At 45.1% G+C, this 27604-nt stretch overlaps 2 protein-coding genes across 7 annotated transcripts in view; both read left to right on the forward strand.

Annotated features, from left to right (window-relative positions):
- Nucleotides 1-12647, forward strand: part of OLFML1 (olfactomedin like 1) — a 30101-nt gene extending 17454 nt beyond the window's left edge. The window contains exon 3 of the mRNA XM_049890277.1: nucleotides 11277-12647. Coding sequence (XP_049746234.1) covers nucleotides 11277-12067 — 791 coding nt within the window. The 3' untranslated portion in view covers nucleotides 12068-12647. The remainder of the gene's footprint in view (nucleotides 1-11276) is intronic.
- A 3126-nt stretch (nucleotides 12648-15773) lies between these two features.
- The window catches only part of PPFIBP2 (PPFIA binding protein 2), a 173050-nt gene continuing 161219 nt past the window's right edge, over nucleotides 15774-27604 (forward strand). For 2 of the 6 annotated variants that reach the window (XM_049890264.1, XM_049890265.1), the window contains exon 1: nucleotides 15795-16035. The gene's annotated coding sequence lies outside the window, so the exon portion shown is untranslated. The other 4 variants (XM_049890262.1, XM_049890267.1, XM_049890266.1 and 1 more) reach the window with 3 other exon arrangements.

The raw sequence follows: 27604 nt of genomic DNA on the forward strand, positions 1-27604 counted from the left end.
GGGATGATAATAATGAAAATAATATTAACTAATATTTATTCTGTGTGGGGTACAAATGGTTAATGTGTTCAGCTGCTAACAAAAAGGTTAGAGGTTTGAATCCACCCAGAGACACCTCAGAAGAAAGACTTAGTGATCTACTTCCAAAATAAATCAGCCATTGAAAATCCTGTGGAGTATAGTTCTCCTTTGACACACATGGGGTTGCCATGAGTCAGAATTGACTTGATGGCAACTGGTTTCTTTGTTTTAATATTTATTGAGTGCTTGTAATACATCAGCGCCCTGATGGTGCAGTGGTGAAGAGTTTGGTTGCTAAACAAGAGGTTGGCAGTTCGAATCTACCAGCTACTCCTTAGAAATCCTATGGGGTAGTTCTACTGTATTCTGTAGGGTTGCTATGAGTTGGAATTGACTCAGTAGCAATGGGTTTGGTTTTTTGGTTTTGTGTAATATATCAGATACTCTTTAAGCATTTTACGTCACTTGTGGATTATATCATGTAATTCTTACAGCAACCCTATGAGATAAGTACTATCATTACCCATCATTTTATAGATGTAGAAACCAAAGCGCTGATAGATGAAGTCCTTTTTCCAAGGCTATTAGATGGCAGAGTTGGGTTCCAGCCTAGGTACACTGGCTCCAGAGCCTGTGCTCTTAACCACTATACATACTCTTTCATTGTGCTGTTCTACTTAGTAGTTACAAGTATGGAAGTATCAGGCTCAGATGGAGATTTTAGAAAGGTCTTTCTGGGCCAGAATAGACTGGCAGTAGGGGAGGTTGAGTGTACATAGGAAGGAGATACTGGAGCCAGGGAGGCTGTAAAAATGGCATGGCAGAGGTGTCTGACCTCCTTGTCTAACTTCACAAGGAGGGGAGGAGAATCATTATCAATAGCCCAAGGCTGATTCCTATATGGTGGAAGTCAGACATACCTCCTCTCTCCAACCTTTTTTTTTTTTAACCAATTCTGACACCAACCATCCCTCCCACAGTACTCTCTGCTTCTTTGCTGTGTTCAGAAATTCACTGCAACGGCCACACAGAACTCGTAGACCATACTCATAGTTATGTGGTCTATTAGGGAAGTAAGAGGTTACGATTCAGGATTAGGATCAGAAATGAATGACTCATGATACAGTTCTTAGATCAGAACAGTCTCTTCTCAGTCGTGCCCACAGGCAGACCTCTCTCTGGCCCTTGGACCTTTGACCCCTCAGCCTGGTGGCCCAGCTCTGCTCTGCTCAGGCAAATGTTACAAAGCTCTTTTACCTCTTCCAAGAAGTGCCCAGGGCACCCCACTCCACCAGCAAGCCTCCTACCCAAAGACGATCAGCTTTCCCACTTTGTGGGCCATAAATCCCACTGCGCCATCTTGCACTGGTCTCCTGGTTCTGCTGCCTCTGCTGCCGCCATTTCTCTGCCAGTGCTTCTTCCCTACTCTGGGGTTATACTCTCTCTGTCTTCTGGGTCTAGGAGGTCTCAGTGCAGGGATCCCGGGTCCAATGGACACGCTTCATACCTGGCTCTTCTTGGTGGTAGTAGGCCCCTCCTTTCTGCCTCTGGGATGGCTCTTTTTAAGACTAATGGGATGGCAAAACTGACCAATTCCCTCATTCCAAAACCAAACCCAGTGCCGTCAAGTCGATTCCGACTCATAGCGACCGTATAGGACAGAGTAGAACTGCCCCATAGAGTTTCCAAGGAGTGCCTGGTGGATTCGAACTGCCAACCCTTTGGTTAGCAGCTGTAGCACTTAACCACTACACCACCACGGTTTCCATCCCCTCATTAGGGTTCCATATACCTTAGTTGCATGGCCCTACCCCCACACAGGTACCATGCACCTTATTTACACTTTTGGCAAGCTATCCAAGCCCCTTGGTGGGCCACATGCAACTCATTTGTGTATTCCCACTGAGTCATCTGGTGGGAGTTACCAAGACTGGCTAAAAGGGCCATATTAAGTAATTCACTGCACCACAGAGGCCATCTCTAAGGCTGTCACAGAAGCATGTGGAGTCTAAGTCCTCTGCTCTAAGACTAAATGTCTGGGCCCAAAAGACCTCACTATGTCTGATCTCCTTGGGGGTCACAGTATGAAGCCATGTACGTTTTCTTAGTCAAGATTTGATGATGACTTCTACTCACCATGATTGATTTAAATCATTCTTTAAAACCCTGGCCAGGAAGGTCAATTTTCTTCTCCCACCCACTCGTTGTTTAGATTCCAGCCTTTTCCTCATTTACTTAACAACAGTGAAACCATCTGCTTTCCCCCTATACTCTTGGTTAACAGAATAGTTCCACAAATACTTTTCTGTGCTGGAAATCTCAGGAGCATCCCTTTGGCTCTCCACTAACCCTGTGAATATCTCTCAAAGTTACCTTCCATCTGCCCTGCTCTCCCATCATCTCTAGTTTTGATTACTGTGATAGCCTCCAAACTGGTTTGTTTGCCACTAGTTTCTGCTTGTTTCAGTGCATCATACCACATTGTCACTGGACTTATCTTGCTAGAGTTACCACGTTGTTATTCTATTGCCTTCAGTGGCAACCACAGCATACAGGGTAAACCAAATCCCATAAAATAATGTATAAAGAAAGCTTTTTATAACGTGATCACAGCCTAGCTTTCTTTACACAATTTGTTTTGTTTCTCTCTATGGAAGTGTTGTTATTGTTAGTTAAACTCCCTGGTGGCGTAATGGTTAAGTGTTACAGCTGCTAACCAAAGGGTCAACAGTTCAAATCCGAGAGGCGCTCCTTGGAAACTCTACGGGGCGGTTCTACTCTGTCCTATAGGGTCGCTATGAGTCAGAATCGACTCGACGGCACTAGGTGTGGTTTGGTTTTTTCAGTTCCAACTCATGGCGACCCCATGTGTGTAGAGTAGAACTGTTCCATAGGGTGTTCAAGGCTGTGATCTTTCAGAAGCAGATCTCCAGTCCTCTCTTCCCAGTCACCTCTGGGTGAGTTTGAACTGCCAACCTTTCTGCTAGTAGTTGAGCACTTAACCATCTGTGCCGCCTAGCCACTCCTATGAAAGCAATACCTGCCAATTAAATAAAATCTACTAATGCAATGAAAGTAGATAAAAAGCCAACCATCAAACACAGTAATGTTTAACATTTCTCAGGTTTGTGTTGTGCCTTCACCACCTATCCCCATGCATCCGATTCTCTATGCTGTCTGACCTGCTATTCTGAGAACCTATACTTCATGCCACCCTGCATTTGTTCACGCTATGGTCGCCAAGTCTATCATAGTGCCTGAAACAGTAAAACCAAAAAAAAAAAAAAAAAAAAAACCCAAACCTGTTACTGTTGAGTCAATTCCAACTCATAGCAACCGTATAGTACAGAGTAGAACTGGCCCAGTAGGGTTTTTAAGGAGGGGCTGGTGGATTCAAACTGCTGACGTTTTGGTTAGTAGCTGAGCTCTTAACCACTGTGCCACCAAGGTTCCTTGGAATAGAGTAGAAAGTCAGTATTTTCTGACATTGAGGAGTTGTTGATTAGAAAGTGGAGGCAACTATTTGTATAACCCCTTTTATCTGTTATCTCATCCACTGCTCACAACAGTCCTGCAAAGGAGATACTAGTATGACCTGTATTTCAGGCGAAAAGACTGTGGCTCAGAGAGATTCAACAGCCCCTTCTTTGCCCTTCCACCACATTCTTGCTCTATCCAGGAATACTCACTACCCTCTAGACAAACTAGATTCATCTCTGCCTCCATGTCTTTTCTCATAATTCCTTCCCCTTTCCCATAGCAGTTATCTGTTGCCACAGTTATCTGTTGCAGGAGTGGCTGCATATTAAGCCACTCCAAAACTTAGTGGCTTAAGACAACAGTCATTTATTATTTTTCATGGGGTTTTCTTAGGTGGTTCTGCTGATCTGAGCCAAGCTTGACTGCTCTCGTCTGGACTTGCTTGCACATCTGCAATCAGATAGGTGGTTGAGGATGGCCTCAGGGATGCTTGGCTCTCTTCCACGTGGTCTCTGATCCTTCAGGAAATTAACCTGGGCTTATTCTCATAAAGGAAGCCAGCATCTGAGAGAAAGTGAGTGAGAGTGCAGAAGAATGGCAGGCCCTTTGGGCCACTTTCACCACATTCTTTGGGCTAAAACATGTCCCAAGTCTGGCTCCAGAGCCCACCCTTCCACTCTAACCTCTAATAGCATCTTGATTCCCATGGAAATAAATCAGGATCAATTTTGTGTATGCAAATTGCTATATGAAAGCTGAGCTGCCAGGATTGGTGTTAATGATGGTTTTGAAGAGGTGAGGCTGAAGAACCAGCAAGAGGGCTGCTACAAAGTCTAGGTGCAGACCAGCAGGCCCCAGAATGTCACACATAGAGAGGCTGGATGACACAGGGTGAAGTGAGATTGATTTCACAAGAAGAATCCATGGGAAAATCCCAAAATGGTTCTGTGTTTTCTAACCAGGCAGATAGGAGAATAGCAGAACCACAGCTAGAAGTTGAGCACGTTTCCATTTGTCTTAGTTTGGTAAGGATATTATAGGCAAAAAGAAAGAAAGAAACACTTTAAAAGCATCCAGCTCAAACTTTTAAATGAGAAGTAAACAAAAGCAAGATGTTCATTATTATAACCTTAGAGTGTTTGAGATGTTGTAACAGTCAGATAATTGATGCAAAATGGAGGTTGTTTGATCAGAAATTCCCCATAGAACTGGCCATTTCCATGCTCCACTTCACATGAGTGCTGAGCAGCCTGGATGCTCTAGGATAGTGGTTCTCAAACTTTTTGTCCCAGGAATCCTTTATATTTATTAAATACGATTGAGGACCCCCAAAAACTTTTGTTGATATGGGTTATATCTATTGATATTTACCATACTCAAAATTAAAATTAAGAAATTTCAGTGTTTCCCAGATGCTATTCTAGGGGCAGGACATGCATCAGTTAATAAAACAGATAAGACAAAATCCCTGCTCTGATGGAGCTTACATACTGTTGAAGGGGGCCAAACAATAAATACATGAACAGATAAATTTATATTATGTCAGATAGGTGGTCAGTTCTATGGAGAAAAATTAACTAGGGTAAGGGGATTATGGAGAGGTGTCCTTTTCCCAAAGGAGGCATCTGAAAGAGAGTAACTTTGTTGGATTCCAGCTGGAGAGGTCCCATGGTGGAAGCAGGCCAGACTTATACCTTACATAGCTTCCCAGCTTCCAAGAACTTCCCTGGAGTTTCCGTCTCCATTTTGTGGAGCAACACACAACCATGCAAGCAATAGCCAGCATTGAATCTATATTCTTTCCCACAATCTACTGCTAATCATCAGTAAAGGGAAGCTGTCGGGGTTTGGTCCTGGGTGCCATGGAATTCTTTGAATTTAGGTTGGGAACCTAGAAAAACCTCTTATGTGAATTTACTGAAGTGTTCTGTGTGATTCACCAAAACCAACATATAGAGCACTTAGTGAATGCTAGGCCTTGTCAGTGAAAAAGAGAAAGACCCTCAACTGGAAGGATTGACACAGTGGCTGTGACAATGGGCTCAAGCACAACAATAGTCGTGAGGATGGTACAGGACCGGGCAGTGTTTTGTTCTTTTGTATGTAAGGTCACTATGAGTTGGAACCAACTCGACAGCACCTTACAACAACAACAACAGGCCTTGTTAAAGCCTTAAACCTGGACTCACAGCCCTTCTGCAATGCCGTATCCTCCAGTGGCTCACGGAGTGCCCATGTCTTACCCAGCCTGTCTGCCTTAGTGCCGTCTATTCACCGAGGCAGTCACCCAGCCAGTGGAATTGCACTTGCTAGTGGCCACATATACCCCATGTTATTTGAATCTATCTGACTTCTAAGTTGGCATAGTACTAATTGGAATAGCAAATTTGAACACTGAAGAATAACGCATTATCTGAATTTAATTGATTCCTGAGTTTGAGTAGTGAGAAGCTACGGTTTGATTAGTGAAGGAGACATGTATTTTGTCCCAGGCACTGTGGATAAATGACAAATACGATACATCCCCTGTCTTAAGTGCTCGTAAGGAAACAAAGTGAATAAGCAATTCCAGTTCAACACAATAGCTGCCTTGGAAGAGGGCTCTACAGAATGCTTGGAACACACAAGAAGGAGCAATGAACTACTCTGTAGGAGTCAGAGAATTTTGTTTTGAAGGATGAGTAGGTATATCCCAAGCTGCAAAGATGAGATTAGGCAAAGCCTGAAAGTCTTTTTCTAACAATCTCTTGAATCCATACCTGCCTTTCCTTGCTGTCTTAGTTTGCTAGTTCTGCTGTAACAAAAAATACCACAAGTGGGTGGGTTTAAACAAGAGTAGTCCAAATTAGGCCATAGGCTCTAGGGAAGGGTCCTTCTTTGTTGGTAGCCCTGGTGTTCCTTGGCATTCCTTGGCTTGTAGATGGTTCTTTTTATGGTCTCTTCTCCCCGTGTGTGTGTCTCTGCCCTTAGAAGACACCACTGAGAAGTGATCAGATTAAGGACCCACCCTACACTAGTATAACGTCATTAACAACACAAAAGAAAATTTCTATTTCCAAATAGGGTCAGATTTACAGGTACAGGGGTTAGGACTTCCATATTTCTTTTGGGGGAGCACAATTCAATCAATAACATAGGCCTGTCACTATTATTCCAGTATCTTTCATCTGGATCACTCTTACAGACTCTGCACCTGGTTGCCCTGTGTCCCTTTGTGTCCCACCCTCAATCCATTCTCTACCAGCAGCCAGACTGGTGTTTCTAAAACATCACTCCCCTAAAGAGGGAAAAGTCTCACCAGGTCTGGAGAGTGTTGCTATCAAATAAGGAAAAAAGGTATTAAAAAGATATAAATAAGTGATCTTCATGTGTGAATTCACTATGAGGCCTTGGGCCACATTCTCTCCTAATTGCTTGTCTGCAGCTCTGCCTGAGGTGGGACCACAGATTTTCACTCTCTGGTTTACAGGTGGGACTTGCATGTTACTGTCTCTGTTAAATAATTTGCATCTTGGCTGGACCCAAACGTTTTAAATTTATTTTCTATCCTTCCTCAACCTTTTTCTCCAGCTAATTATCTTTTCTCAAGAGAAGCACAGCAGGCAGTTTTGATTTTACCGTTTCAATCAGACAAATTCCATAACCATTTAGTGAGAAGAGAAATTTATATGAATTGCAGAATATCGGCCCTGAAGAAAGCATAGAGAGCATCCACCCAAACCTTTTATTTTACGGCTGGGAAAACTAAAGACCAGATTGACAAAGGGACTTTTAGGAGGACACACAGAAAGTCAGAGGCTGGGTTCAAACCACCCAGTCTCTGGCTGCTAATCCCAGGTCCCATCTGTAATGTAAGGGGTAGGAGAAGCAGAAGGGAGATCATGGGGAAAATCTGTTTCTTTTTTCCCAAAACTGTGTTTCCCTGATGAAAACCATATATCAACACTCTTTTGATTTGCTATTTCTCCAAGAGTTCTGCATTAGAAAGGGATAGAGAGGGAACAGAAGGAGGAAGAAGAGTATTTGTGTTAGTTTCAGCTGCATTTTAAATGAACATTTTCTGTGGGTGAGACATGTATGTGCCTTGTCCTTAGATGTAGTCATATGTAGCTGGACTGAATGCCTGCTGACTTTCCTCCCTGGCAAGGATAGGCAGCCCAGGGGCTACCTAGTCAAGGCAGATATCATATCATATCACCAGGGAGCCTATTGCCTTCACCTATCCCTCCTCTAGGCATCTCTGGACTCACCATTTTCCACCCCTTCTCACAGCACACATACATATACATACACATACACATGCAAACACCATGCCCCCAGGGCTGGCTGAAGTTTTCCTGGCTGGCCCTGCTCAGAGGACCCCATTGCCACCACTTTATAGCCACGTGACATATCCAAGTAACTTAACTAAGACTTAATTTTTTTTTTTCACTTGCAAAATGGGGATTAAAATAGCTACCTCTTACTCTTATTGTGGAAGCCCTGATGGTGTAGTGGTTGAGAGCTACCGCTGCTAACCAAAAGGTCGGCAATTCAAATCCACCAGGTGCTCCTTGGAAACCCCGTGGGTAGTCCTGCTCTGTCCTATAGGGTCGCTATATGAGATGGAATTGACTTGATGGCTATGGGTTTTTTTTATGGGTTTATTCTTACTGTAGTAATTACATGAGTTAATGTAAATAAAAGGCCCAGCTTAGTACCAAGCATATTATATGTATTCGTCAGGTATTTATTAACTTCCCCAGTCATTGTGCTTGTACCATAATAGAAAGCCACTTCTAGATTTCTCTAATGGCCCATAGACTCTTCCCCATAAAAGCTATCTATGGTCACTCATTCTCTGTTGTCACCACACAATTTAGAAACAGCAGAGTGTTCACATGAGACATATTCAGCTTGTGAAACTGAAAAAAGGTGCCTTGGGTCCAGGCAGAGATAGTAAATAGGGCAGCTTGCTCCTTCCTTTCCCACACCACAGCCTGTAGCACTCAGTAGTTGTGCGTGGCGGGCTCCTTCTGTTAACTGCTTCTGCAATGTATGAGGTTCCCAGGGGGCCTCAGGTTTCTCTGACTTCCCCAGGGGTTTGGCTTCCTACAACCCAGGTCAACCAGGCCAGTGTTGATCCTGAGGCTTCATGTCAGCAGGGGGACATGGTGGCAGCTGATGGCTGAGAGACTTCTACAGTTGTCCCCAAGTCTGGCCCTGGCCATAGCTTGGGCCAGGACAGCTTCTGCGCCTCTGGGAGCAGCCAATGACGACATGATCATGAATGGACTGGCTTTTCTAGGACTTGACTCTTCCCAGCTCAGGATGTTCCCTACCCCCCACTCTGCTGTGTGTTCCCTTGATGAGAACCTTGTGTCGGCTTTTTAATGAAATAATGGATTTTAAAGTATCTTAACAGCTTTTGAGTACGTTACAAATGACTATTTACCTAGGATAGGCCTGCGGTGAGAAGTTCGAATGCACAGCACTATTTAGATGCTAGAAAGCATCTGCTTAAATGAAGCTATTTTCTTCACTCCTTCCACAGATATCTACTAAACCAGCAAGACACTGAGTTAGGCATTGGGGTGTGATAGTAAACGTGAAGACAAAGGCGGTCCTGCTTTTATAGAGCTTACAGTCTAGTGGGGAGATAGATAATAGTTACTAAATAAAACAGATAAAACAATTACACAGTGTGATAAGTGATCTCGAAGAAATAAGAAAGGTGCTATAGGAGATAATTTTAGAGTGGACATACTTAGAGTGATCAGAAGAAGCCTTTTAAGATGATACTGAAATTAAGACTTGAAGGATAAGTAGAAACCAACTGTGGGAAGATCAAGGAAAAGAGCACTCCAGGCAGAACGAATTGCAAGTGCCAGAACCCTGAGGCAGAAACAAGTGTAGCATGCTCACAGGATACCAAGAAAGCCAATGTAATCACAACACAGTGAGCAAGGAGGAGAAGGATAGAAGAAAAAGTCACAGAGACAGGCAGGGGCCATATCATGTAGGTCCTTAGGTCCTAAGGGGTTAGGATTTTATTCTAAGTGTGATAGGAGGAAGGGTTTAGCATGTCTATAACACAACCTATGTTTTTAAAAAGCTCACACCTAGTGCTATATGGAGAACATACTGTAGGTGAGCAAGAGTTAAGAGGCTATTGTAGTGGTCTAGGCAAGAGGTGATGATTCATGGAGTGCAGTGGAAGAGGAGGTGGTAGAAAGTGAGATATATATTTAGGCATTTTAATCAAATTATAATATCATATTTGAAGGTAAGTTTTACCACTAGGACTTGCTAAAGGTGGAGAATAGAGAGAAAGGCATACAGGATGACTTGTAGGTAAGACATCTGGTTTATGCTTCTTGCCTGAAATGGGAAGAGTAAGAAGAAGAGAATTTTAGGGATAAAAGCAAGGGTTCTGTTTTGGACAAGTTAAGCTTGAATATGTCAAAGTAGGGACATTGAGTAGGCAGTTGGATAAATGAGTTTGGGGCAGAACAGACATCCGGATTGGGGCTGTAGCTATAACTTTAGAAGTTACCATCATTTAGAATTTACGTGGTATTCAGAGCCACCAGATGGAATGAAGTGGATTAAACAGTGATTGTAGATACAGAAAAGACGAGGTCTGAGGCTAGAGTACTTAAAGGTAGAAGATGATAAAGAACCAGCAGTAGATGCCAAGGGAAAAAAATCCAGACGTATGAGAAGACAAACATACAAAAAAGAGTTTCAAGGTGAGGTTAGTGATCAAGTAGTCAAATTCTGCTGAGAGATTGAAGAGGATAAAGACTGAGAGTTGACCCTTGGATTTAGCAACATAGAGGTTGTTGGTGACTTTGACAAGAACTGATATTGTGGACTGTGCAGGTAAGTTCAAACTAGTGGAGAACTGAAGCCTGATTAGAGTGGCTGAAGGGATAATTGGAGGTGAGGAAATTCCTCTTAAAAGGAATTTTTTTATAAAGAGGAAAAAAGAAATGGGGCCGTACTGGAAGGTTATTCCAAGATGGGTGATCTTACAGCCTCTTTGTTTGCTGATGGGAATTATCCAGTAGGGAAGGAGAGACTATTGATGCAGGAGAAGGGGGTGGGGGAGGATAATTTCCGGTGATCTTCTCAAGGTTTAGGGTTATTATATTTTTTATCCCCAATACTTAGAACTGTTCCAGGAGCATTGTAAACTAAGTACACAGTAGATACCCAGTAAAATCTTGGTAAATGGGATTGAATTATGTGGCTTCACACTTAAGTCATTCTCACTGTGTCAATTCCAAGTACTCTGGGGTGAACAAGGTCTCTGAAACAGCAAATAGCTGTTTATATCTTGATTTAAATAAAATGTGGACCCTTATACCTAGACTACAACTCTCTTCACAGACAGAAACTCATTTATTCATTTTTCTTCGATTCATTCAATCAAACCATAAATTATGATTGATCATCAACTATGTGTGATAATTCTATTCTAGACACAAAGGGGGGGGAACCTGTGACAATAAGGCGATGAAAAAATGAAGTTGGGTTTTTGCTGAGATTTAATGTCTTTTATCTCAAGAAAATGAATGAAATGCATGCCTGTGTTCTATTTTTGCTCTAGGACTTTCAGAGGGAAGCTCTTCTTTTGAGGGCTATCATTTCACAACATAATTGTGAATATTTCATTCTGACCAGTATTAGAGTTAGAAGGAAACAGGATTTACCTAGCCTGATGAGCCTTTCCAGAAAGCAGACATCTCATGTATATAAAGTAACCTCCCCCTTTTCTCCTGTTTGACCAGGTTGTGACAACATGCTGATGGGCATAAAGTCTCTGAAAATAGTGAAGAAAACTGTGGACACAGATGGCTCTTGGATGAAAGATGGTGCCGGCAACTCTCCAAAGGTTTATTTCTTAATTGGATCCAGAAACAACACTGTTTGGGAATTTGCAAACATGCGCACATTCGTGGAGGGTAGCACGAAGCCAGTCCCCCGAAAGCTAATCCTAACACTGTCCTGGCAGGGGACAGGCCAAGTGATCTACAATGGTTTCCTGTTTTTTCACAACCAAGGGACTGCCAATGAGATAATCAAATATAATCTGCAGAAGAGGGCTGTGGAAGATCGAATGTGGCTTCCAGGAGGGGCAGGCAGATCGCTGGCGTATCAGCATTCCCCTTCAATTTACATTGACCTGGCTGTGGATGAACATGGGCTCTGGGCCATCCACTCAGGGCCAGGCATCCAAGGCCATTTGGTCCTCACAAAAATCGAGCCTGACTCACTGGGAGTGGAGCACTCATGGGACACTCCCTGCAGAAGTCAGGATGCTGAAGCCTCATTCCTCTTGTGTGGGGTTCTCTACGTGGTCTACAGTTATAGTGGCCATGGGCCCCATCACATCACCTGTGTCTATGATCCGCTGCGCACTGTCACTGAGGAGCATCTGCCCAACTTGTTCTTCCCCAGGCGGCAGAGAAGTCACTCTATGATCCATTATAACCCCAGAGATAAGCAGCTATATGCCTGGAATGATGGAAACCAGATCATTTACAAACTCCAGACAAAGAGAAAACTGCATGTGCAGTAAAGCATGATGGCTAGGAGGGAGAGCACAGTGGCCTTGGTAGCTGCTCTCCAGGACACTAGGCCACAGCTCCTTCGCAATATAGCATCCCACTAACCACATACAGGAATAGGGTCTGGAAGTGGGATTGTCATCCTTTCCCAGATGTCACTGCTTTAGGTATCTTCCAAGAGCTTAGATAAGAGTCTGTCATTCAGAATTTTCCAACAACTTCCATTAACCATCTAAACCTCCTGGCTCTCAAACTCTTCCACATTCTGATCCTGCTTACTTCAGGCCTTTTCTTTTACTGCTCTCCAGCATTAACTCTGATCCCCCTGCCGCCCAGAGCAACCAGAATTGTACACCACCCCCCAGATACAAAACTAGCTTTTTTCTCCTTTGCTCAAGTTCTTATCTCTTTCTCAAATGCCTGTTGATATTTTTCCATTTTTCATTGCCCAATTAAAGTACTATTTCTTATTGATGTTTAATCTCTGTTTCTCCCAACCCCGCCCCTCCACCAAACCAGGGTGAAGTAATAATAAAGAGTAATAACATTAACATTTGAATAGCACCCTCCAGTTACAAATGTTTGCGTACATGTTATATAACTTAATTCTCATCTCATCCTTGTGAGATATGCAGAACAGGCCTTATACTTGCCATTTGAGAGGTGAGAGTTTAGGGAAGTCATTCAAAGTAACACAGTGACAAAGTGAAACAAAGAGCTAGAAAATACTGCAAATCCCATAGTCTTCCCAGTATCCAGTGAAGCCTCAAACACGTTTGTTCTCCCAAGCTTTTTTAAGCAATAGGTTCATTCATCGTTTCAGCCTAAAAATAATGATCTTCCCCTTTAGCCAGTTTTCATGTCTGCACAAGACCTGCCTATAGGTGGTTCAAAAGCTCCTTCTTCCAGAAGACCAACCTAAGGGATAGGATCCCACCTTCTAGCCTCATCTTGCCTTGTAGTCCCCTTCTTGCTTTAAATATGATAAAACTGACACTAAGCAAATAAACCTCATCAGGTTATGTTTGCCTATATACCCTCAGCATAAAAGATTTCAGAGAGTCCCACCTGTGTTTGGGTTTACCGTGTGCAATCCCCAACACACTGAGGTCCTCGGTAAATATTCTGCAATTGGATAAATGCCAGTTAGCAGGCAAGCTCCCTGCTGCAGCAGGCATGCCATGTGGCACAGAGGGCAGAGGACAGCTGTGCCTCTCAGAGGGGCTTCTTCAAAGTGTTTCCCACGCATTTATCCAGTCCAGCTGAGACTGGGTCACAAGTGCAGGCTGCAGTGCCAGTCTGTGTCATGTGCTGAGGCCTCTGTCTTTCCAGGTTGGTCACATGAGAGGGTTTGCTTTGTGTTTTTGCAGCTGCTTTCGTGTCTCTGCCAAGCTCAGGCTGAAATCACAGGCAGTGAAGAGAGATTTTTGTTTCTTCCCCATAGCATTTGAGCCGTGGTGGTGCAGTGGTTAAAAATTGGCTTCTAACCAAAAGGTGAGCAGTTTGAATCCACCAGCTCCGCCTTGGAAACCCTAAGGGGCAGTTCTACTCTGTCCTATAGGGTAGCTATAAGTAGGAATCAACTCAATGGCAATGTTTTTTTGTTTTTTAAATAGCATTTGAGTAAATCTTTGCGAGAATAGAATTACCCACCCTGTGGATATAGCGTAATTATCCACAGTTCTAATAAAGTGACACAGACAGCCCAAATCCTTTGTGGAATGAAGCACATATGAATAAATAAACATGGTGGTATTACCCACTCCATGGGTTCAGGGACATTACCTATTTCACAGGGATAAGGAATGTTGTGTCCTCACAGATGAGGGTGGAGTGACATCGTCAGCAGGAGCAAGGCCTGTGTACATCATTTCTTTGCAGGCACAGGTAGACTGTTACGTTGCTTGGATGTGACAGATCCGTAGAGCACAACTGCCCCCAACAACCCACCCTGGTGCCTTAAATCCCTGCAGCTATAATCACTCTTTTGGATTAAGATATTTTCTCCAGGAAGCCCTGGTTAATGTGCCACTTTGCTTCCTGGTGGCCAGAGCAGGAAAGGGATAGCATTTAAGTCTTTGAAACCTTCTTAGGCTTCTTTCAGGTGAATGTTTCAGTTCTGGGGTCTCTTGTTGGGATTTAAGATGATGGAAGTCCCGTGACCTACACCATTGGTTCTTAAAACTTTGCTGCAGGTAAGAACCACTTGTGGAGATGTTGAAAACCCTGATGCCCAGGCCATGCCCCCAGACCACTGAATTAGGACCTCTGGCAGTGGGACCCAGACATCAGTATTTTTTAAGCCTCCCCTCCCCCAATGGTTCCAAAAGGGCAGAAAAGCTTGCGAACCAGTGATTTACACCATTTGATTTTTGTACTTTTTAGAAGTATTGTTAAAGTTCTACAGACAGGTTAGCATTTTCTGGGAGCTGGGGTCAGGGAAGTGGGTCTGCTGGCAGTAATGGGGTTTGGAAACACTCATGAACTCCTGTGAACTGTAGCAGCCTTTGTCCACAAAAGCCTCCCTGCTGCTATTTTAAGGAAGTGAAAGAGAACTGAAGGGTGTCCAGTTGTAACACAACTCTTGTGGGCCCCAGGCTTCCTCTGCTGGCTTTGCCCTTGGTCTGCCACTGGCCAGGTTCCTGCAGTGACCAAATGTACCATATTTGCCAGGGTGGCTTATGTTTTGTTCAAATGTAAAAGTCTTCTGGACACACTGGTAATTTCAGACAAGGGTCTAGTTGGTTTGAGAAAAGATGTGTCCTTTGGAGTTCACTAACACTGCAGCCCATAGAGACATAGATAAAAACTTAGGCCAGGGCTGTGGTGACTCCTGCCAGTGCTGGAGACTATGCCAGAGTCCCTGGTGTTGCTGACATCTGAGGCCCACAGGGATCTGAGTCAGCTGCACTGAGGAGCCCAGGCTAGGCAACAACCTAACAGTACAATCAAAGCAGATTCAGGCCACAGATGGGTAGGTTTTGGACTAGATCTCCTGGTCCCAGTTTTGCCTTATTTCCAGAATCCATTCCTGTAGTCAGATTTCATCAAAGCTTTTCCTGGGCCTACTTGAAAATCCACCTTGGTGCCCAGGAACTGGGAAGCACTTCTTGTTTTCAGCTGTTCACACCTCTGAACGCCAGTGGCTCTGGTTGACACCGACCACTAGAGGGAACCTCCACCCCACGTCGCGGGGTTCCAGCGCAGCGGGGCCCTGTAGTGACCCGGTGCCTTCCAACTTGGGAGGCTCAGAAAGGAAAGAAGGAGGCTGCGCCCAGGCGAACCTCAGTTTCCATGCTATCACAGGGGGCTGGGGAAGTCCGGAAACCTGAGCGGTCAGTGCTCTGGGTGTGCCTTCAGTCCAGTTTTTCTCTTGCTTCTCTCTCTGTGCAATTCTTGGCGAAAGTTCCTTTTTTGGTTCCTCACATTCATCCCCTGCAGCCTGGGAGCATGAAAAGATCAGGGGCCTAGGAACAGGACTGCTAACAACTTCCTAGGAGCCTCCCTGCGGCCGGAAGGGTGCGTAAACTGGCGGTACAATGAGCGGGGCGGGGCTCCAGCCGAGGGGCGTGGTCTGTAGGGAGGCGGGGCTTCGGGCCGGGCCTCGGAGCGCGGCCGAGGGGCGGGGTTGACAAGGCAAGTCCCGGGGGCGGGAACCCGGTGCCGCCGGGTCTCAGCGGACGGTGTCCCGGCCTGAGGGGCGGGGGGAGTGGGGAATGGCAGAGGGGTTGGTCCCAGGGGACGGTCCCAGGGATGGAGGAGCGGACGCTCCGGGACGAGCCTCCCGTGGGTCCCCGCCCCCATCACGTGGGCGCCGGACCCGGCCACTGCCGGTCGGTCCGCTGGTTGGTCGGTTAGTTGGTCGGTGGGTCAGTGGCCTGAAGCTCGGTTCCCGGCTCTCATGTTTGGAGGTGGGAGGGACACGGGAGAGGCCCGCACACCTGAGTCGCCCGGAGAGGAGCCGCGGCCCCACACCCAGGTCAGTGGGCTCCCCCCACTCCCGCGGGCCGGTCCTGCTCTCTGGACTGGGAGCCCCGGCAGAGGCATTGCCTGGGGAACGAGGTGCCCCCAGGTCCAGGAACCACTCCGGGCCCGGGGGCCAGTGTCAGTTTGGGTCCCAGAGCGTGTCCTAGGCGCGAGGTCGGGTACTCTGCCCCCCGCCCCCTTCTCTGACAAGGAGACTGGGAAGAGGGCATAACTCCTGTGGATTTGCTTCGCATGTATACCCGCTTACAGTCCGCGTCCCTACAGGTGCCAGGATGGCCCTGGAGGTCCGGAGGATGATGGGTGAGCGCTCTGCTCACCCAGCTGGAGCCCCGATGTAATCTAGAGAGCTCAGAATGTTCGGAACTATACGATGTATTTGCCCAACACGGTCGAGTTACCCTATAAGGAAGGCATTCCAAAACCAAACGCGTTGCCATTAGTCGATTCCGACTCTTAGCGACCCTACAGGACAGAGTAGAACTGCCCCATTGAGTTTCCAAGGAGCGCCTGGTGGATTGAACTGCTGACCTTTTGGTTAGTAGCCGTAGCTCTTAACCACTATGCCACCTGGGTTTCACCTTTCCACCAATCTGCGGTGCACAATTTCACCTGTCCCCGATCATGGCGGTGAAACCCATGTGAAATTGTTCACCACAAATTAGCAGGTAAATACAATTAAGCCCGTCTTTCACTTGCTCGGAAACCCTGGTGGCATAGTGGTTTAGAGCTACGTCTGCTAACCAAAAGGTCAGCAGTTGAAATCCACCAGGCGATCCTTCCTTGGAAGCTCTATGGGGCAGTTCTACTCTGTCTTGTAGGGTCCCTATGAGTCGGAATTGATTCCACCGCAATGGGTTTGGTTTTTGGGTTTTTTTTTTTTTAAAACTGGATTTGTTGTGTCCCAGTAGACTGCAAGATGGGCATGATCCTATTTGAAAACAAGGCCCCTCCTCCATTCCCACTAATGAGATCCTGGCCTCCATACCTGCAGTTTTTCCTCAGATGAAAATAAGGAGATTATATATTTAAAGACCAGAACTTCCAAACTTTGGTTGAAACAGGAATTCTAGCAATGTTTAATCCTCTTAAAAATATCCAGAGAATTGTGTTGTTACTTTTAAAGCAGCTGGGTTTTTGGTATAGGCACCTCTCCATGTTTTTGTCTACTTATCTTTTTCCTTCTGATCCCATTTCTTAGTTGATTATACACAAATCTGAAGTGTTTCCAAATTTTATGTTGTATTTTATGAAGTTATATGCCCAGCTACAGAAAAGTAGTTGACACAGATCATCTTCAGCATGCTCGGTCTTTGATTATTTTTCGTACACTGAAAACACAAAATGTTACATAATTTAGAAATTACATGTCATGGGTTTAAGAGAGGAGGCCCTTAAATTCATATTTAAATAACTTTGCAAAGGGAAGGGTGAAGAAGATTGGTGAGTTTTTAACTTATTGTACTCATTCATGATTTAATTGAAAACATTTTAATTATTATTTTGAACTTAGATGATATGCCAGTTATTAGCTTATTGCCACTGGAGAGGCAAGCTGAGTACCTTGCTCTCTTCTTTACTGAGGTAGCTAAGACAGGTGCACTATGACGCTAAGACCAAGTGCAATGAGATAAATAACAAGAAGGTAGAAACAGTGTTATGGGAATTCCTTTCATTCACCACTGCAGGGGAAATCTGGGATAGTTCCAAGGAGAAGGAGGTGACATTTCTGATGGACATCCAAGGATTTCTCCAGGCAGAGAAGGATTGAGTGTGACCTGGGCTGTGAGAGCTGTGTAGTCAGGAAAGCATGGACTAGACAGGAGTGGTGAGTGGACCAGCCTGGCTCCTGTGATAGACAGTAAAGCTGGTGACAAAGGATGAAACTTGGTCCCAGCAGGCCATAAATGTCTGAACTTTGTCTGAAGGCATGGGAGCGATGGTGAGTTTCAACCAGGAAGCTGGTTGATGGTTCTGTGAGTTTCTCAAAACAGGGAACTTGGCTCTGTGACCCTCCCGGACTACTGTAGTGAAACCTGGGGCTGGAACTCGAAGGGACTGCCTTGTTTTTCTGGGTCTTTCAAGTTTTCTGCCTTTGACAGGGTGCAGTCTTACCACTATTCTATCATCCTCTATTAGTGGATAATATTTGAGTCTGCCTTCTCTGACAGGGTTCCACCTTACATAGATTCCAGCTCTCACAAGTTTTACTGTACATAGGGAAACTGGTCAATATTTGTGGAATGGTCAGATAACACTTTAGGGCAGTGCTTCTCAAGCTTTAACATAAGAATCACCTCAGGATCTTGTTAAACTGCAGATTCCAATTCTGCAGGTCCTGGGTGGGATCTGAGAGTACATTTCTAAGAAGTTTCCAGGTGGTGCTGATAAACTTCCTGTAGCCTCGCCATAGAGCTGTAGTTCCCAAACCTGACCTTGACTCAGAATCACCTGAGGAGTTTTGTCAACCATTCAGATTAAGTAGGCCTGGGATTTTTTTTTTTTTTACAAAGTTCACCTAGGTGATTTTGATGACTGCCAGGTAGGAAGCACGGTAGTGGCCTCTGGCAGTGCTATGTGAAGAAGTAACCAGAGGGAAAAGTCACTGGGGGGTAGGGGTGGAGGTGGGGAGACCAGGCAGGAGATTGAAGGCCAGTTCAGGTGAGTCCTTGTTTTGGGCATGAGCATGTGGTGAGGATGGGACAGGTAGGAGAGAACCTGGAGAGAGAGAATCCATAGAAGTGGAGTGGAGGTGTTATGCTTTAGACTGAAGGGATAGGATGAGAATTGAGGAGGGAGGAATAATTCTGGAAGAATTCACTTTGGACATAAGGAATGGTGCCCTTTAGATTATATGTTTGGGATAAAATTTAGAAGTGGTTTTTTTACTTGGCCATTGGAGTTGTTTTTTTTTTTTCCTGAAATACAGGTCTGTTCATGACGCTCCCCTGCTTAAAATCCTTCAGTGGATGCCTTATTGCAAAACAAGAGAAGGGAGGGTTTATATAAACACGACTGATAAGACATTTAAACATTTGTAAAGTTCCACAGACTTTGCACTCAGTCACCACTTTGTGTGGACCCAACTAGCCTAAAACTCTTGGCAACTTTGTTTTTTCCTGAATCACTGCTTTTCCTGCTTCCTCCTTCCTCAGGGGAGTTCACTTTCCTTGGCCTTTGTTTCTTAGCATCATCCTCTGGTTTCAACACTTGGTGCCACCTATGTGTCTCTGTGTTACAAAATCTCATCTGCAGTCTCCAAAAGGTGAGTTCTGTCCCTTGTGGTGCAATGGTTAAGTGATCAGCTGCTAACCAAATGGTTCCATTTGAACCCACCAGTGGCTCTGAGGCAGAAAAGACCTGGCAATCTGCTCCCGTAAAAATTTGTTGTTGTTAGGTGCCATTGAGTTGTTTCCAACTCATAGTGACACCATGTACAACAGAACGAAACACTGCCCGGTCCTGCACCCTCCTCACAATCGTTGTACCTGAGCCCTTCGTTGAAGCCACTGTGTCAGTCCATCTCATTGAGGGTCTTCATCTCTTTGACTGACTCTCTACTTTACCAAGCATAATGTCCCTCTCCAGGGACAGGTCCCTTTGATAACATGTCCAAAGTACATGAGACAAAGTCTCATCATCCTCGCTTCTAAGGAGTATTCTGGCTGTACTTTGTTGTAGGGTGAAAAACATCACAAAGCTTAGTTAAGCAAAAAGAAAGTTTTATTCAGCATGTATTCAAAAAGACAAAAATGAGAAGTAGACAAGTATGCTGCCACAGCCATGTCTGCCCAAGTCCAGAGAATATTACAGAAGAAGCAAGAATGGGAAAACGGATAAGCGTGCTACCACAGCCGTGTCTGCCTGAGTCCAAGGAAAGTTATGGAATAAACAAGAATGGAAAAGTGGACAAGCATGCTGCCACAACCATGTCTGCCTGACTCCAAAGAACATTACAGAGTCAATAGTATATATTAACACTACAAAATGGGCAAAACCATTGAAAGCTTCACCTTTTCACAGATTGGCTAGAAACTGTGATCCTACGTTTTGAATTGTCCCTCTCAACAATCATTGGCACAGGTTTCAGTAATGACAGGCAGGAGGGTCTTCACTGTTCTAACAAAGTTTCTATTCACTATATGTTAATAGAAAAAGATAAGAGTGGAAAGTCTTTTGTGTTCTGTTTTACGGGAAAGGTTCCCTAGAAGATATTTTCCAAGATTATTCTATCTATTGTCTTTATACCTCAGGGCCCAATTGATGTGTCCTTGTGAGTCTTTGTAGATCCTTGTGGGCCCAGGTCCAGCTGGGTCACATTCTGTATGCTCAAGGACAGGGAATAATGATTCCAAGATTATTTCCTAAATCAACTTCTTCCAAGACAGATCTGTTCATTCTTCTGGCAGTCCATGATGTATTCAATATTCTTCACCAACACCATAATTCAAAGGCATCAGTTCTTCTTCGATCTTCCTTGTTGACTGTCCAGCTTCCACATGCATATGGGGTGATTGGAAATAGCATGGCTTGGGTCGGGCATGCACCTTAATCCTCAAAGTGACATCTTTGCTTTTTAACACTTTTAAGAGGTCTTTTGCAGTGGATTTGTCCAATGCAATATGATCTTTGATTTCTCAACTGCTGACTCCATGGGTGTTGATTGTGGATCCAAGTAAAATGAAATCCTTGACAACTTCAATATTTTTTCCATTTATCATGTTGTGGGTAATTGGTCCAGTTATGAGGATTACAGCCTAGGAGACCCTATGGGGCAGTTTTGTTGTGTCCTACAGGATCATTATGAGTTGGAATGGACTCCACATCACACAGCAACATTCCTTGTAGACCCTTAAGGCCAGGTCTTGTCCATTCTTATCTCTCACTTACCTAGTAGATTGTCTTCCGGGAAATGCTGCCCTAAAGCAACCTCTTTATCTTTAGACCCAGATTTCTTGCTAAGTGCAAAAGGGAGCTGCTGACTCTCAGCTTTCTCTTCAGAAAATGTGTGCTTTGTGTTAGTTTTGGGTCACTGGTTTGGTGTGCTCCCTTGTGGATCTTGCTTTCATTTCCTCTGTCTCTGTCACATTCATACATACACACTTATGTACCCTAAGAACTGAGCATTCGTTGTGCACAATGCTTTTCATCACTCTATTCCATGTTGTGTAGTAGTCTTGGCCTCTGTAACACATCTGTAATTGGGGGTCTTAGACACAGATGGCTGTACTACATCACTGCCTCTGTGATCGAATGAAGTATAACATCCTTGGGTGGTGTTCCTGTCTCTTCAAAGGGTGGTTCTAATTTAGCTCTCCAGCTGCATTTCCACTGTTCCCCAAACTGAGTAGCTCAACAGTTTTATTCTTTGGGGCCTCTTGGCTTTTGCATACACCATTGCTTCTTCCTGGAAAGCATTTTTCCTCTGCTTTGTGAGATGAGTGAACTCTTATTAATCCTTCAGGATGCAGATCAAACATGAACTCTTGAAGCACCCTTTCCCCCAGTCTTTTTACTGTTCTCCACTGGTATTGTATACATATAGTATTATATATGCCACCTACTCACCTTATTTGCATGTCTCTGTCCATACCCTGGAGCCCTGGAGACAATGGAGTGATTAAGAGCTTGGCAGCTAACCAAAAAATGGTCAGAAGTTAGAATTCACCAGCTGTTCCTTGGAAGCTCTATGGGGCAGTTTTTTTACTCTGTGAATTGGAATCGACTAGACAGCAATGGGTTTGGTTTGGGTTTTGGATCCATACCCCCTCCAGACTCTGAGGTGATTTAGGGCTACATCAGCCCTCATGTATGGCCCCACACTTAGTAGTAAGTATGCAGAAATAGTTTGTGGTGGCTGGCTTTGCAAAGTTTGTTTCCTCTGTAAAGAGGCAGAGGGGTAGGTTATTTTGTGCATGAGATGGGGGAAGGGACATGAGCAGAAATGGAAAGACTGGGAGGAAGAACAGGCCCAACAAGCAGTGGGCCCAGATGGCTAGAGTCCTGGAATGGGGGTAGGTACACTAGGAGAGATAAGGTTGGAATCTCAGGCTGAGGAGAGATTATGGAAAGCCATGAAAAGTTGGAACTAAATAATTTAAATTTTATTCTGATGACATTGGACATTTTTGAGTATGGGAAACACATGGTGAAAGTCATGTTTTCAGGGGGATTCAGGGCCGGGAAGGGCAGCATGGACGGGCAGGGAAGAACTTCTTGTTAAAATAGGCTGTTGGAATGACCCCTTGAGGTAGGATAGGACCTAAATTAAGGCAATGGGAATAGAGGTGGAGAGGAGGGAAGAGAGATTGAGCTTGCCAAGAAATCCAACAGGATTTGATGACAGATTGGATTTGAGAGAGAAAGAAAAAAGTCAAGTCGGACACTGACATTTTGTGCTAGTTGGCTGGGAGAAGAATAAGGCAATTGTTAGTAGCATAAGAGCATGATGGAGCGTCTTAGAAGGGGGAAGGGAAATAAGGGTGATTGATTCTTTTGGAATTGGAGCAGAGCCTTGAGTAGTTTCTTGTTTGCCACTTACATTTTTACCCATGAGGATGGTGAAGTCTAAAGAATCTTACCCAGGGTCACCATGCTGTTGGTGGCAGAACTCAGGCCTCCTGTCCCTTTAGCCTGTGTAGCGCAGTGAGTCTGGCCAGAGGAGACCTGCCAGAAGGTCCAGATGGAGATCTCATTTGGCAACAAGAAGTGGGAAAAAGACCAGGTATGGGGCGAATTCAGTCTGCAGAACAGCTAAGGCTGGAGCCTTATAGGTCAAGGACTTAGAGGGGAAGTGTTTGCTGGGAGCCAAGGCTTGTATCGACCTAAAGTCTCCAACTGGTGGTTCCTGGCTCCTAAGTTCTCCATTTTGTTCTGAGGCCTAGATACCTGTGGGGCTGATGGGGAGTAGGGAGTGCTTTTATGGTGTCTTATATTCTTATATTTGTTAGTGCTTAGTGTGGTTTTTTTTTTTTTTTAGTGTGGGTACATATGTCTTAAATGGGCTTTTTTGGGGACTGCAACCCATCAGTCATTTATCAATTTCACGAGAAAAGATGCATTTCGAAATCCAAACGCCTTTTTTTTTTTTTTTAATCTCAGGCAAACCTTAGGGACACATCTAGCCAGTTCAGGAGAAGCTTCCTGTATAGCATTGGCATAGAGGTGGAGGGATGGGGTAGCTAGCTGGGGAAGGCAGCCAGCCATGAGGACCTTCTCCAAGCAGGGCCTGTGTATACAGCCTGTGTCAGGGATCCAGATGGCTGGATGAGGGCCACAGCTTTCAGATGCAGCAAGAGGACCTTATCTAAACGCTGCACAGCTGCTGAGAGACTCAGTGGCCATGAGACGAGAGCCCTCCTTCTCGTCTCTTCTTTTCACATCTTTCTGCCCAACCAGGCTGCTCTGCCTCCAGCCCTTTAGGACCACATCCTGCATTTGCCAGGTACCCTGGAACAGTGGTAACCTCGATTTGCCAAGGCAGGGCTGGGCTAATACATGTGATGCGCTTAGATTATTGACTGTCACATAGTAAGTGCTGAATAAGTGCAAAGACATGAAGAATTCTAGGATTCAACTTTGACGGAAAACTCGTCAAGCCTTTTTGGCTCTTTTGAGGTATGTAGCAGGGTCTGGCAAGTTTCTGTTTCATCTTGTTTTGAGCATTTCTAACAGTTTCCCCTTTTTCCCTGAGGCCAAAATGTGCATGATCCTCCCCACTGTGATAAAGTGTCAAGGGTAGCAATGGATTGCAAATCTGAGATTTGGGTTGGCCATGGCCTAGAGAAATGATTTATGTAGAGGTAGATAGGTAGAAGTCCCAGTAAAAAATGTCCAAGAAGAGATTTGTTAGCCCAGGGAGGCCTTTGGGTATAAATACTATCATGGCCTCCTACTTTCCCTCTCCCCCTGCTGCTTTGTATCTGTTTCTTGCTGGGAATGAGGGTAGGGAGAGGGAAGGAGATGGTCCAAATCCCAGGGCTGCTTTGCCCACTTAGGGATAGCCAATGCTTGTCAGTCACTTGGATGGAGGCCAGTTGCAGAGATAGAGCTCCTACCTCAAATCTCCAGGGCAAAGATATAATTCCACAGGGACTTGTCGGGTTGGAATGTCCCAGTCAAATGCAGCTGGAAAGTCCTTCGTCAACTTGGCAGAAAAGCCCGGAAAGCCCCAACAAAAGGAACTCCTTGGGTTGACAGGCTCCTCAGCGTGACAGCCTCTGTGTGTGTATCTGTGTGCACATGTCTGACAAGTTGTAAAGGAACCAAGAAGTCTGTTGTAGGGATTAAGAGAACAGAGGAGGGTGGGACCACAGCTCAGACTAGAAAGACCAAAAATGGGTTCCTTGTATGTATTCAGCTTCTCTCTTCAGGGCAATAGTTTTCTTCCTCCAAACGAAGGCCTCGTTTCCCCAGAATCAATGCTAGCTTCATGAACAGCTAGATCAATGCTGAACTGCTTCATGAAGGAAATAGAGGCATAGACTAGTCTTTGAAAGCTGCTTCCAGAGGGAAAGATGGAGTAGAACTTCTGGCTTTACTTGGGTTTACCAAGGGCTTGCTCATGAAGTGGATAGTGTTATTCTCATTTTATGAGGGAAAGAGGAACCAGAGTGTTAGATTTAATTTAACTTATTATCCAGACTGGGACACTATTGAGAGTGAAAGGAGTGAAACTAGATGACCTTGGGATGATAGCATTGTCCCAGGCACACTGGAATGTATGGTCTCAAACTCAGTGTTCAAAACTCCAGGTTCTATGAGCAACAGGGATAAGTGTGTGTCGGGGGGTAGGGTAGAGAGGGTTGAGGAGAATAGATTAAAGTGGGGGTAGGTGAGAAGTTAGAACTCGAATTTGGGGGGGAAAGACAAATTCTTCTGATTCAGTGTTTTACTGAATCAAAAGCGTAGTAGTTCTTGGCTTTGTTGCCTGACCTTGACTGGATGGATGTCATGAAAATGTTTCATTACATAAGCTCTACCTGTGCCCAGCCAAGACATCTGGTTCTTCGATGAAATGCTCACCCTGCAGCAAGAGCAGCCCTGTGCATCTGTCTAGGTTTTCACTGCCTCGGCTCACTGGTGCTGCACAATGTGCCAGGGGCCTGGCCTGTAGCACTTATTGTCTTGCGTCTGGAGATGAGGAAACTGACTCCTCCTGCTCCCCCATCCTCAGCTCAGCAGGTTTTTGCCCTCATGGGGACCTGGCCTCCCTGACCCCTGAGAACTCTGGTAGCTCTACAGTGTGGACTTTGAATTGGGCTGGCCTCCATTTCATCCAAGCGCTACACAAATTTGCTGTTGCTACTTTGAGCAAATCTATCTACCTCTTTGAGTTTTAGGTTTCTCTTCTGTTAAATGGGAACAATAATAGGCTTACTTCTTACTATTGCTGTGAGGATTAAATGAGGTGGTGCATGTATAATGTTGATCATAGCACTTGGCACATTGTAAGCAATAAATGGTATTACCATTATCTTCTCAGGAAGACTGGGAAAAGTTCTTCGTCCAGAGGAGTGATTTATGTTATCTGGAGAGCTCACCCTGGAATTTCAGAGGAAAATAATGTTCTCTGGGCTTCTAGGTATGACCCAGTAAGGAGAGACATGGTGGTGGTGAGCAGGAAACCCAGAAGGCATAACTGTAGGACAGGGTCAGTAATAGCCAGGTTTCACATGGCTGGTCACCAACATACAGGGCAAAGGCAGCAAACAGAGAGTACTCAGAGCCCAAACCAGCTCGATGAGACATGGCAGCGGTGAGTGCAAAGTCCTGCCCTTAGGCTCCAAAAATCAACTGCGTGAGTTTCCTACTCAGCCATGTGGAAAAGCCCACATAAATTGTTTTAGCCTGGCTGCATTAATAGAAGTCCAGGGTTTAGATGCTAGTAGGAGATCATCCTACTTTTCCGTACACTGGCCAAGACTGGCCACACACTGGCCTTAGGCACCATACTTTGAGAGCAGGTGGAGGAGGCACCTCATGGTGCAAACTGGGGTCCCTGTCCTGCAAGCTCTGGAAGGGTAGGATAGGAAGGTATGGGCTGTGGTCACTGTTTTCAGGTGGGTGAGGGAGCCACCATGTTCTGTGTCTCTCAGAGGGTCTGTGGTGGTGATGGCAGAAGGAACTAACGAAGAGACAGATTTTAGTTTGACATGATGTAAGAATTCCAAATAACTGAGGCTTATCTCTAGGACCGGGTGCTTTCTCAGAGCATGTATTAGAGTCAACCTGAAGAGGGTGTCATCCAGGCAGTATTGACTTGAGATGAGCTTATGAAATAACAAGGGGAGACAGGGTTTGCTGAAAGATTGTAGGTCTAACTAAAAGTACTGTAGGGCTTTGACAAAGAGAATTCTGTCAGTTAACCAACTGGGGCTGGGTCCTGAGGAGATGGAACTAGAGCTTAGCCTCCTAGGATAAGTGGGTCTTTTTTTGTTGTTGTTGAGGAAGAGGAGGGTATGTGGATCCCTGGTCAATGAAACCTCATGAGTAAAGGGCAGAGAAGCAGGAGTGAACAAAGTGGGATCAAGAAATAGTGAGGAGACCAGTTTAGCTAGACCTGTTGTTAAAATTTGAATAAAGTTGGGACTATGTAGGGGAAAGGGCTTGAAAGCTGAACTAAGAAGCTGGACTTTATCCTGCCAGCAGTGGGAGATAATTGGTAGCTTCTGAACAGAGAGATGACTTGAGCAAATGTAGGGTGAAATGGGAGTGGGAATCTGGGAAAGGGGGGCCTTAACAAAGTTGTGCAGAAGCTTCTTTGTCCCAAATCACAGGCTGAATGACAGGCAGAGAGAGGGGAAAGGCCTGAGGAGATGCTTCTGTGGGCTGAAACTCCATTGTGCTGTGTGTATTCTCTGCTGATGCCTACCTTGGCCTAACCACCTGATTGGGGCATGAAGTCTCTTACAGACTTAGGGGTCACCCTTTGAAGATCTTGAGAACACAGCATACTGGGACCTGGAAAACGGGGGCCCATGTGGTCTCAGGCATTGGGCTCACAGCATCCAAGAGGGTATGATGGGTATGAAGGAAGGGTCCCAGGAGGGCATTGGTCATGGCACTGGTAAACCTGACAGTATGTCTACACCCTGGGCTACAGAGCAAATTTCCAGCCCTTAGAGGAGGCTGGGAAGGGCTGTGGGCACCAGGACCTTATTCAAGTAGGCGGAGGTTTTGGGTGGGGTGCAGTGGATGGGAGGATGGAGAGTGTTGTGGTTAAGCAATGTGCATGCCCGAGGGGCATGATATTCTGCAGGGAAGGGAGCCTGGCAAGAGGGGAGGAGCATGGCAAGATGGTAGGAAGAGAGCCCCAAAGGCAGAATTACGTCCAGGGAAACTTGCTGTTTTAGGAGCAGAGGTAGAACATAATCCTTAAGTACTCTGGAGTCCATAGACTTGTGACCTCATTTATTATTTCATTTACCAAACAGTTTTTGACTGTCCTTTGTGCTGAGAACTGTGATGGTGAGAACATGAGATGAATAACACATACCCTAGACTGCCTGGAGCTTAAGGCATGTGTCCCTTACTCAAGACAGGCAGTGATAACTACAGGGAAA

This window comes from Elephas maximus, chromosome 7 (assembly GCF_024166365.1).
Source record: "Elephas maximus indicus isolate mEleMax1 chromosome 7, mEleMax1 primary haplotype, whole genome shotgun sequence".
Classification (NCBI taxonomy): domain Eukaryota; kingdom Metazoa; phylum Chordata; class Mammalia; order Proboscidea; family Elephantidae; genus Elephas; species Elephas maximus.